At 45.0% G+C, this 11,250-nt stretch overlaps 2 protein-coding genes across 2 annotated transcripts; both read left to right on the forward strand.

The window, feature by feature from the left end:
- Window positions 1-1,892: 1,892 nt before the first annotated feature.
- Window positions 1,893-3,278, forward strand: LOC141631781 (uncharacterized). Its single transcript, XM_074444404.1, has one exon. It carries the CDS (start codon window positions 1,893-1,895, stop codon window positions 3,276-3,278), a length of 1,386 nt encoding a protein of 461 aa, XP_074300505.1.
- A 2,666-nt stretch (window positions 3,279-5,944) lies between these two features.
- On the forward strand, window positions 5,945-7,905 carry LOC141631782 (uncharacterized). Its single transcript, XM_074444405.1, has 3 exons — window positions 5,945-6,247; window positions 6,325-6,999; window positions 7,336-7,905. Exons 1-3 carry the CDS (start codon window positions 5,945-5,947, stop codon window positions 7,903-7,905), a joined length of 1,548 nt encoding a protein of 515 aa, XP_074300506.1.
- The last annotated feature ends 3,345 nt before the right edge of the window (window positions 7,906-11,250 follow it).

Raw genomic sequence — 11,250 nt, forward strand, 5'->3', positions numbered from 1 at the left:
ATTCAAATCTCTAAAATTGGTTTCTAAATTCCATTTAAAAATTTAGTGGCGACTCTTTTAAAATTAAAAAGGTTTTGAAAAAGCATTTGAGTGGAGCGTTTTTCCATGGTCCACAATTTGGCGACTCCGTTGGGGACCGTGAAACTTGAAAAGTGTAAGATGGCTATTAGGATTGTTGTCACAATTATTTTTTATGTTAATCATGCATAAACCCCCGAGACTTTAGGCGGGCCAAAGAATCTCTTGGGTTAATTCCAAAGGAGGATATTGATGTCCACTATGTCCGATTTAAGTATCAAGGTGATTCCGTGGAGGTAGGCAGCTGCATACGAGGCATATTGCTACGGGCATATGACGGTATGTGGACTCCCCGACAAAGCGGTTTCACTGGCATAGACCCATTCTAGAGGACTGACCGAGACTTAGAAGAGTCTAGTTCATGCATTGAATCCCTAAAATGCGAATGATTACATGCTATGTGAATCCCGGGTCATGTTTTCAATATAGCATTTTCAAATCCATCTTCTTTTTCTTTCGAAAATTTGATTCTTTTTCAAGTCCATTTCTTTTCGAAAATTTCGGCCCTCTATTTCGAAATTTTGAACCTTCTTTCAAGCCGAAGTGCTGTCCATTTTAAAAATCAATTCAATCCTTCTCGATTTCAAATTTCGATGAATCGTATCCCAGTCCAACCCAAACCTAGAATAGAGTTTGAGTCAGTGGGGTCGGGTTAGTCGAGTTGGGCTTTTGCTTGCTCGATATAGGCGAGCTAGTCCACCCTTAGGCTCGAGTGAGCCTTTGTTTGGTTAGAACACTTGTCAAGTGAGTCACCTAAACCGATCTTTGGGTCTAAGTCATGAAAGTCGACCATTTGGTCCAAGTCAGTCCACCAAAACGTCCCCACTAGGCCACCTAGGGCGTTTGTCACAAAGCCCAAGAGCCATGTCTGGTTTGAACACGGGTTTGTCATGTCGGATTTATGATCACGTTGATTCTAAAACCCAAGCCACGTGTGTATCACGGTTAGGACCCGTTCCAACGAGCCAGAATAGTTCGTTCGTAGGATCCATGTCAAGTTATAGCCAGTTTTTAGGTTTGAAAAACTGTCCCTAGTCGTGTATGACCCAAACCGAGGGGGCCCAATTGCTCGTTCTCCGGGTCTAAGCCCAATATCGAGTCGCATAGAGTCCGTCATGTTGTTATGAGTCGAGTCCTGTTTGTGCAGGGGATTTTGATTCGATAACTGATACTCGCTCGGGATTTTATTGTAGAAAGGCCACTACAAACAAGAAGTATGACTACCGCAGAGGCACTGAAGCAGATTAACGACACTTTGGTCGCAATGATGGAACGCTTGACGGCTGTGGAAGCCAAGATCGCGGTGGAAGCTCCCATACCACCGCCCCCGGAAACTGAATTCGAAAAGAGGTTCCGACTAATAGAGGAACAGTTGAAGCTATCCCGAGGGGAAAATGTGCATTATGAGAATGTCAGAGGGTACATGCCGGTCCAGGACAAGCTACCAACCAATTTTGTCCTAACTGATATCCCAAAGTTCAAAGGGATGGAAGATCCATTGCAACATATCCGTTCCTACAAGGAGTACCTTGCGTTGAAAGGGGTACCCTTTGAGATGTTGCCCCACATTTTTGCTCAATCCCTAGGAGAACACCCGAAGGCGTGGTTCTACAACCTTGAGCTTAAGAATTTCCCCACTTTCGAAGATATAGCGGTGGAGTTCTCGCAAACACTTTACGATAATGCTTGAGATTCGACTACTATGCGCACACTCGAGGTGATGACACGAAGGATAAGGAGGGATTTCTTGAATTCCTCAACCGCATTGTGCGCTTGAAAGCGTGAAGTTGGCCAAAAGGCCAGAGGAGACTGAAATGGTAGATAAGTTCATCAAAAATCTTCGACCTGTCTACCGTGACGCTATCAAATATCAACATTTCGGCTCATTCAAGGACCTTATTCGAGTCGGAAGAAAAATTGAGGACGACGTTCGTTCTGCTGAGGCTGAAAAGCCAAAAGGGTATCAGGGTGCCTCCTCTTCCAAAGCTAAGGCATCCAGTTCTGCCAATCATATCCAAGCCATCGGTCTTTTGGGAGGAGCTCCTAAGGGATCGCAACGCCATGGGCCAAGAGCGTTCACTGACATCGGGTGTACCTACGCATTCGCCCTCCAAAGGCTCTCGGCCCAAGGGAAACTAAACCCAATTGGTCCAACTCCGGACCCGCCTGCGGATCGACAGGGTAAATGGTATAAGCCCAACGCCTACTGTGCTTATCATCAAGGAAAAGGTCATGATACCGAAAATTGTTACCGTCTTAAACATGAAATCCAAGACATGATCGAGAATGGGTCGCTCCCCATCCCCACCGTCCGACCTAACAACCTGAACAATCCTTTTGGCGACCATGCCAATGCAGTATTCGTCGAAGACAATACCGATGTATCTCACTTAATCCAACCCATCTGCCGTCTCACTGGGTTTTTCGTGGGGAAGGTCTATGTAAGCTGCTCTGAGTATATCCCTCAAGCTAAGAACGAAGTTCGAATTGGGGATTTTGCTATCGATTGCACACCATACATTCTCCGAAGCGAGAATGAAATTAATGGGGTCTGGGCTGACGATGAAGACGATATCTATCTCACCGAAGGTGCGATTATTCCCCGAACTCAGGAAGAAATTTCTAAATTGAGGAAAGATGTCCTCGAATCTAATCATTTGACTCGATCGGGACGTCCCTATCGTGTCGAGAAGGAAAACCATGTCTCTATCTTTGGAGACAGTCTAAGTAAGACACCCACCAAGGAGGCCACCTCAGTCCGGGCTCTTGGTGAAGGGTCGACCTTAGAGGCCTCCCTCATCAAGCAGTTACAAAAGACTAAGGCAGATGTCTCCATCTGGGAGTTAATGTTGAGCTTGTTTGAACACCGACAAGCTCTGCTTCAAGCCTTAATGAATATGACCGTGTCACCGCACACTACTCCAGATGACGTGGTCTTATTTGTTGCTCAAAACCAACCTCGGCTCACTAATGCCGTAACTTTTTCTGATGAAGACCTGCCCTCATTTGGGCCACAACATTGTCTCGCTATGTACATCACGGTAGAATGCCGTCATAAGCGACTCCCAATGACCCTTGTCGACGACGGGTCTGCAGTTAATGTTCTCCCACTACGGACCGCTTTCATTTTGGGACTCGAGAAAAGCGACTTCGCACCCACTACGCAAACGGTTCGGGCTTTCAATGGCACAGTGCGTTGAGTGTCCGGACTCGTCACTTTAAGCGTGAATGTGGGAAAGGTGGAGCGCAAGGTCAATTTCCAAGTGATAGATGTTGCCTCATCTTTCAACATTTTGCTCGGGAGACCATGGATTCACACAGCTGGAGCCGTGTCTTCTACCCTCCATCGCAAGATTAAAATCCCTCTCAAGGGAGAGGTAGTGACCATCGATGCTACTCCTATAATTGTGATGGGAGGAGATGTTACTTCCGAAGTGCAAACTGATAATACCGCCTTGGAGTCTTGTGGTTTCGAGGTAGTAAACGCAATTGAGTCCACTTTCGAGGCACCAAATATGGACTTATATACGGGAAGCCGTGTTTGTAAAACAATCTTCAAGACCGGAAAGTACTTCGGGTACTCCATATACCCCGAAGGGAAAACGCATTTCAATTGAAGTCGCCAGTGCCTAAGGGGACAAGATATGGGCTTGGGTATGAGCCAACTGAAGAAGACTCCCTGAGAAAGAGAGTCTCGATCGAAGACCGGGACATCAAGATGGGGCCGTACTTGCTAACTCTAAACGGCCACTTTGTGAAAGCCGGGGAGGAAATGCCGAGTTTAGACTTCCCCGAACCACTGTTCAACTCAAAGGCCAACAAGCTGGTCCCCAGAATCGAAGTATTCCCTGATTGTTTCTATATTCCCGAAGACATTATGGCAGTAGCTACAATAAAGAAGGAGTCTGTTCCGATCGAAGATGGGAAAGCTTTGGGTCTCCTCTTTGGAGAGGAAAAGAAGCCGGAAATACCAAACGAAGTCTTGGTAAACATGATCGTAAGGAGTGATCGTTTCGATCCATCTACCCTCATTACTGATGTAGATCCTCAGAGGAATACATCTGGATGGCAGAAAACCATGAAATGGACCGACAACAAGGGTTCTCTTTTCAAGATGACCATTGGAGAAGGGCAAATGTTCAAACCTGATGACGATTCTGAGTCTGAGTCTGAGTCCGAGTCTGAGTCTGACATAAGTCCTACGGCTAAGTCTAGGGTTTTAGGTGTCGAAGATACCCCTTCCCCAGTATTTCCTTTCCCCGTACCTCCCCCTAGTCTTTGGTATTCCGGGCTGTCCCGAATCTTTGCTCCTATCTCGCCACCGACCTCGATCGGTTGGCCCAAATGTTAACGCAATTTGCGCAGTTTCGAATCAATAATAAGATGAATCAGTTTGCTTACGACTTGTCTCATTTATATTGCGATTCAATTAATTGTTTTAACAACGTTGAGAATGAGGTCGAGGATAGACAGGTGGAAGAAGAAGAGGAGGAGGTGGAACCGCCTCCCCAGTTAGTAAAAGGGTTGGAAGAATACGACCAAAGAAGCTCGGTAATCGAAGATACCGAAGTTGTTAATGTGGGCACTACCTTAGAGCCTCAGGAGCTTAAGATAGGAACAACCTTAGATCCCGCAGAAAAGAAGGGGTTTGTTGAATTGTTGAATGAATTCAAAGATGTATTTGCTTGGTCCTACAAAGATATGCCGGGTATTGACAGGGAAATTGCAGAGCACAAGATTCCGATCAAGCCAGGGTTCAAACCAGTAAAGCAGAAGCCACGTAGAATGCGTACCGAGTGGTCTTTAAAAGTCAAAGAAGAGATTGGTAAACAATTTAAGGCCGGGTTCATCAGAGTATCGGAATACTCAGATTGGATAGCTAATGTGGTGCCAGTGCCAAAGAAAGACGGAAAGGTTCGGGTCTGTGTTGATTTTCGTGATCTAAACAAGGCTAGTCCAAATGACGACTTTTTATTACCTCACATTGACATATTGGTTGACAATACCGCTAACCATGCATTATTATCCTTTATGGATGGGTACGCCGGTTACAGCCAGATAAAAATGGCCGAGGAAGATATGCACAAGACTGCTTTCACAACACCATGGGGCACTTATTGCTACACGGTGATGCCGTTTGGATTAATAAATGCAGGTGCGACTTACCAGAGAACAGCAACGACGTTGTTGCATGATATGATTCATAAGGAAGGAGAGGTCTACGTCGATGACATGATCGTAAAATCGAAGGAACGTAATAACCATTTGATGGCATTACGAAAATTCTTCGAGAGGTTGAGAAAGTATAATATGAGATTAAACCCACAGAAGTGCGTGTTCGGGGTCACCTCTGGCAAGCTTTTGGGTCATATCGTTAGCCACCGTGGCATCGAAATCGACCCATCAAAGATTAAAGCCATTATGGAAATGCCCCATCCTAAAACCGAGAAAGAAATTCGAGGTTTCTTGGGCCGAGTGCAATACATAAGCCGTTTCGTCTCAAAATTAACTATGATCTGCGAACCAATTTTTAAGAAATTGAAAGTTGGGGAGCATATTATGTGGGATGACCAATGCCAAGCCGCGTTTGATAAGATAAAGGAAGTGTTATCTTCTCCGCGCTTCTCGATCCGCTTTGTGCGGCTTGCCTCTATCACTGTATTTAACAGTTACAGATACCACGATGGGAGCAATGCTGGCACAAACCGTTGACAAAAAAGAAAGAGCAATTTACTACCTTAGTAAAAAGTTCTTGGAGTATGAATCAAAGTATACAGCATTAGAAAAGACATGCCTAGCTTTAGTCTGGGCAACGAAGAAGCTACGTCACTATATGCTCAGCTACAGTGTGAGTATATATTCCAGAATGGACCCCATCAAGTACTTGTTTGAAAAGCCGGTGCTAAACGGCAGAATGTCAAGATGGACCCTCATGCTATCGGAATTCGATCTCAAATATGTGCCACTGAAAGCGATAAAAGGAAAGGTCGTTGCCGATTTCCTGGCCGATAATCCAGTCGAAGAAACTGACATTGTTGACACTTGGTCGTTCCCAGATGAGGATATTGTCCATGTCGAAGATGATGTATGGGATCTATATTTCGATGGGGCTTCGAATAACATGGGATGCGGAATAGGTGTCCTTATCATTTCACCGAGAGGAGAGCACGTACGCTTTCAATCAAATTGGACTTCGCCGTCACAAATAACGCCGCAGAATACGAAGCATGCCTACTTGGTTTGCAGAGCGCTAACAAGTTAGGAGTCATGAAGTTGACAGTACACGGGGATTCCTCCTTGGTCATTAATCAAGTGACGGGGTCATGGAAGATCAAAAGTAGCAGCCTGGCACCCTACCAGGCTAAGATAGAAGAGCTAGAAAAACTCTTCGAAGAGGTGCGATACGTGTACCTCCCAAGGGAGGAAAATCAGTTCGCTGACGCACTGTCAAAACTGGCAGCGTTGATAAACATCCCTGATCATATGGATAGCATGCCATTGTGTGTCGAACGAAGGTCTTCACCAGCTTATATAAACGCTGTCGATGATGCCGAGGAAAGCGAAGCCGAACCTTGGTATGCATCCATTGTGAGATTCAAAGAAGCAGGAGAATACCCTGCAGACCTCGATACACGTGGAAAGCGTGCATTGCGAATGTTATCCGCCCAATTCGTTAAAACTAACGATGGACAATTATATAAGAAGACAGCACAGGGTGTCCTGTTGCGATGCGTCGACAAGACAACGTCAGAAAAGGTCATGGAAGAAGTCCACGACGGGGAATGTGGGCCGCATATGAACTCCCACATGCTAGTTCGGAAGATCATGAGGTTAGGATACTATTGGACAACAATGGAAACAAATTGTCGCAGATATGTCCGGCATTGTCACAATTGCCAAATATTTGCGAATATTCAACATGTACCACCTTCTATGCTATACACCATGACGTCACCTTGGCCTTTCTCAACCTGGGGAATCGACATCATCGGAAAAGTAAACCCTTCTGGAACAGGAGGGCATTGTTATATCCTAGTCGCTATTGATTACTTTACCAAGTGGGTAGAGGCCAAGTCTTACAAAGTGCTAAATGCGAAGCAAGTAGCCAAGTTTATTCAGAATGACATCATCCGTTGATGCACGGAGTGCCGCACGAGTTCATCGATGATCATGGAACTCACTTTCAAGCCGAGACACACCGTTATACTTGAAAGGTATAGAATCAAGCACCATAAGTCATCTCCATATCGACCTCAGACAAATGGAGCAGTGGAGGCCGCTAACAAAACGGTGGCTACTATATTGAGAAAGATGTCTGACAATTACAAGGAGTGGCCGGAGAAGATACCCTTCGCGTTGTGGGGATATAGAACATCCATCAGAACAGCCACAGGGGCAACTCCGTACTATCTAGTTTACGGGATGGAAGTAGTACAACCAGTCGAACTGGAAGTACCCTCCCTGCGCATCTTGCTCGAAAGCCAGGTCCCGGAAGCGGATTGGGTCCAAGCCAGATATGATTCGTTGGTGTTACTTGATGAGCGTCGTTTGAATGCATTGTATCATGTTCAGCTCTATCAAAAAAGGATAGAGCGGGCTTTTAACAAGAAGGTGAAGCCCATGGGAATTAATGAAGGCGATTTAGTTCTCAAATCAGTAAGGGCTCTATTACGAGTCGATCCAAGAGGGAAGTTTAAGCCTAATTGGGCCGGTCCTTATCTCGTGAAGAAGATACTCACAGGAGGCGCGGTACGTTTGGCAGATTTGGATGGAAATGATTTCTCGAATCCAACGAATCTGGATCAGTTGAAGAAGTACTATCCTTAAGACCTCACTCTCAAAGTTATGAAATAACACTTGAATTGTGATGTATTTGAATAAGTTTTAAGTTTGGCATTTGTTGCCACTTTGCACTGAAATGTTTTATGAGAGAACTACGACCTCGGTTTGATTCTCGATTGAAAAGCGAATCACGTAGGCAACCCTTGAAAAGGGTACAACCACAATAAAAATGAAATATTCAATGCGAAACGAGGATTTCTAATAAATAATACGTGTCTTTTATTTTGATAAATCCGGGCGACGCCCATTACAAATCAAACTAACAGGAAAGCAAATAAAAGCATAGTAGTAATACTAAATAATAGAGCCGTAACTACCACCTATCTTTAGTTGGGTCGCGTGTCCCATCACTACGAGACGATGTCTCACCCATCATCATTCTTGCTCGTTTCTTTGGGGGGACCATGCTGTCTTCTCGCGGGCCCAATCTCTCTTTTACGCTTGGTCGAGGGCCAAGTCTCTCTGCAAGTGTCAGAACGTCACCACTTGTAGTACCCAGTCGGTCCCACACGCTAGGAGCACCAGGTTTAGCCCTAGGGTTCTCGTCAGGCCTAGTCTCGGTCTCAGTCGGGCGCGGAATCGGCCCAGTAAAGAATTGTCGATTTTTTAACCCCCTGTCATGCTTCTCCCGATCAATAGCATCATCTTTCTGTAGTTTCTCCCTTGCTTTAAGGCCCGGTTCTGTAGTCCATTTGAGATATGAAGGGGAAACCTAAGTAGACTCGCGTGGCTCGGGAATGCGCCACACGGTCCTTCGGCGCCACGCGTGGAGCCAAGTATGACATCTACCCTGAGAAATAACAAAAGCAGGACCTCGCGAAGCCTCCGTCGCAGGGATAATTTGTTGACGACCGAATTGGCGAAGCACTCGGTCCGGGTAAAAATAGACAGGGTGATCCAAGCCCAACAAAGTGACATACCGTGTATGATCAGTATCTGCGAGCCCGGTAAGTGAGCTCAAATGAAGCCATGGTAAGGACCAGCGAATGTGAGACCCTGTTCCGCTAATCAGCATATTTCGCCGATGTCGGATCCTTGCTCAGAACTGTAGCGCCGTCGCCGATTAGTGAGACTTCTGACATGATAATCTTCTGGTTTCAATGGCGGATCAATCAAACCAAGACACTCGCTGAGTCATACCTGTTAGACATCCAGAAAAAGGCAGGTCAAAAAAAAAAGAGAAAAAAAACGAAAAAAAAAGACGAAAAAAAAAAAAAAAAAGACGAAAAAAAGAAAAAGAAAAAAGACGAAAAAAAAGAAGGAAAAAAGACGAAGAAAAAAGAGAAAAAAGGAAAAAAGAGAAGAAAGACAAACTTGCAGTAGACGGGTTGATCCCATGAATACAGCATCCGGATTGGCTTTTTGTGCATCCAAGCTTTTAATAGTCTCAGCTAGTATAATCCATGCAGGATTAGCACCATTCTCCATTTGCTCCACGACTCGGATCAGTCTAGCTTGGCCGCGATAAGATGGAATTTCTATCGCCCCCTCGAAACAATAAGGATGCAATAGAATGAGGCCAAAGGCGCGGCGTCGATAAATGATCGGTATATCTGGGTCATTCACACGCCGAAATTTATGCACTAGCGCAAGCAGGTCCACCTTCCCACCATCGACGATGGTACCGGCTTCATCACGCGACAAATTTAGATATTCGCGGTATTTTTGGGTCCAGTTGGACACAAAGTCGGGAACCACAGGCTCTTGCGTGGTCCTCCATCCTCCCAAGACGGTAAATTCTTCAGGAAGGGGACAGATTTCTCCCTCCAGAAAAGCAAAGACATGATGCTCGGGATCCCACACTCTCAGGCACTCTTTAAGAAATGCGGGTTGAATCATGACTTGCCTCAGGAAAATAATTTGTTGAATTCCCGCCGCATTCAGATTTTGGATTTCTAAACCCCTGAATTCTGTCGCCCATCCCTTCATGGTCCCAAACAAGGAATTCATGACTAGTTTTTTTCTAAGAAAGATATTCTTTTAAGCAGAGAGATTTCTGTTTGAGAAATTGTGGGAAATCTCAACCCTTAGCCCTTCCTTATATATGAAAAGAGATGAGGAATTTTGGAAGTATAATTCCTTTAGGTTTTGGAAACCTAAATCTTCTAGGAAATTTGGAAACTTGGAAGCCTACTAGCTTTAGGAAGTTTGGTAGCTTTTTTGAAATAAGAAAGCAAGTCCCATACCTCCTCTATTTCGGCCGTGTATGGCCCGTGTGGCGCGCCAAGTGGGCCCCATCCGTCCCGGGTTTTGTCCGCTCATTTCTCTTGCGGAATTTGTCATAGTTCGTGCACCGAAGTGACTAATTTACAATCTCATCCCCTGCGCGTCCCGTGTTGAATTAACATCCCGTACACACTTACGGATTTTATTAGGATACGCCCACATTGGTTACGGGTCAGAAAGTCCGAGTCTTTTCGTCAAAAGGTCGTGTCTACCCGTCGCTTTCACTCCGGAAATTTGAATAAACTTCTGCGATTTTTTTTTTTTTTTTTTTTTGAAAATAAAATTGTGTTTTGATTTGAAAAATCATTTAACTCCAGAAATTTGAAATTAATTTTATTGAAAATAAAATTATGTGTTGATTCGAAAAATCATTTGGATCCAGAAAACTGAAATAAATTCTCGCCTCAAAGAGGCCAATCATTTTCGAGATATTCAAAGTTCGGGTCAATGACCCACCTTTTCTAAGCAATGTTCATGTCTGCGGGTCGATAACCCATTTTCCTTTTCTTTCAACTGGGGGCTCTGTCGCCATCGGCTCCAGAGACCCATCAAAATTCGGTCGATGACCATTTCAAGTATCAAAATGTCGCTACGTGAATCGCATGCTATATATTATGATTAAATTTGCAGAATATGCTCCAACTGGGGGCTCTGTCGCCGTCGGCTCCAGAGACCACCACAAAACAGACAGGATGGCATCCTCCTAACAAAGATCGACAGCAGAATGCTACGGAAATGACATTTCCCCAACAGAAACGTCAGTTTCAGTGAATCGTTCTCCCTAGCAGAACAACGAAATTGATAAGCAAAGCGCAAGTTTTGTCTTTACTCACATGAACAATGGGATATGGGCATCCGAGCCGAAGCAGCAGAAAGCTACAGGCCATCGAGCCGAACTACGACGCGGGCTTGATTCCGTCAGAAACGGATACGTAGGCGCCCGAGGATAAGGCTCAACCCACCATATATACAATTTATGGGTCGATGACTAACGATGATAATTTGACACAACAGAAGCAAGAGTCAATCCCCGACGAAGTTTCAGGTATGATCTCTTCTTATAGCTGGCGAGCTTACATACGCAAGTCTAATGGACTCTAAACG

The sequence above is a fragment of the Silene latifolia genome, chromosome Y, assembly GCF_048544455.1.
Source record: "Silene latifolia isolate original U9 population chromosome Y, ASM4854445v1, whole genome shotgun sequence".
In the NCBI taxonomy this organism is placed as follows: Eukaryota; Viridiplantae; Streptophyta; class Magnoliopsida; order Caryophyllales; family Caryophyllaceae; genus Silene; species Silene latifolia.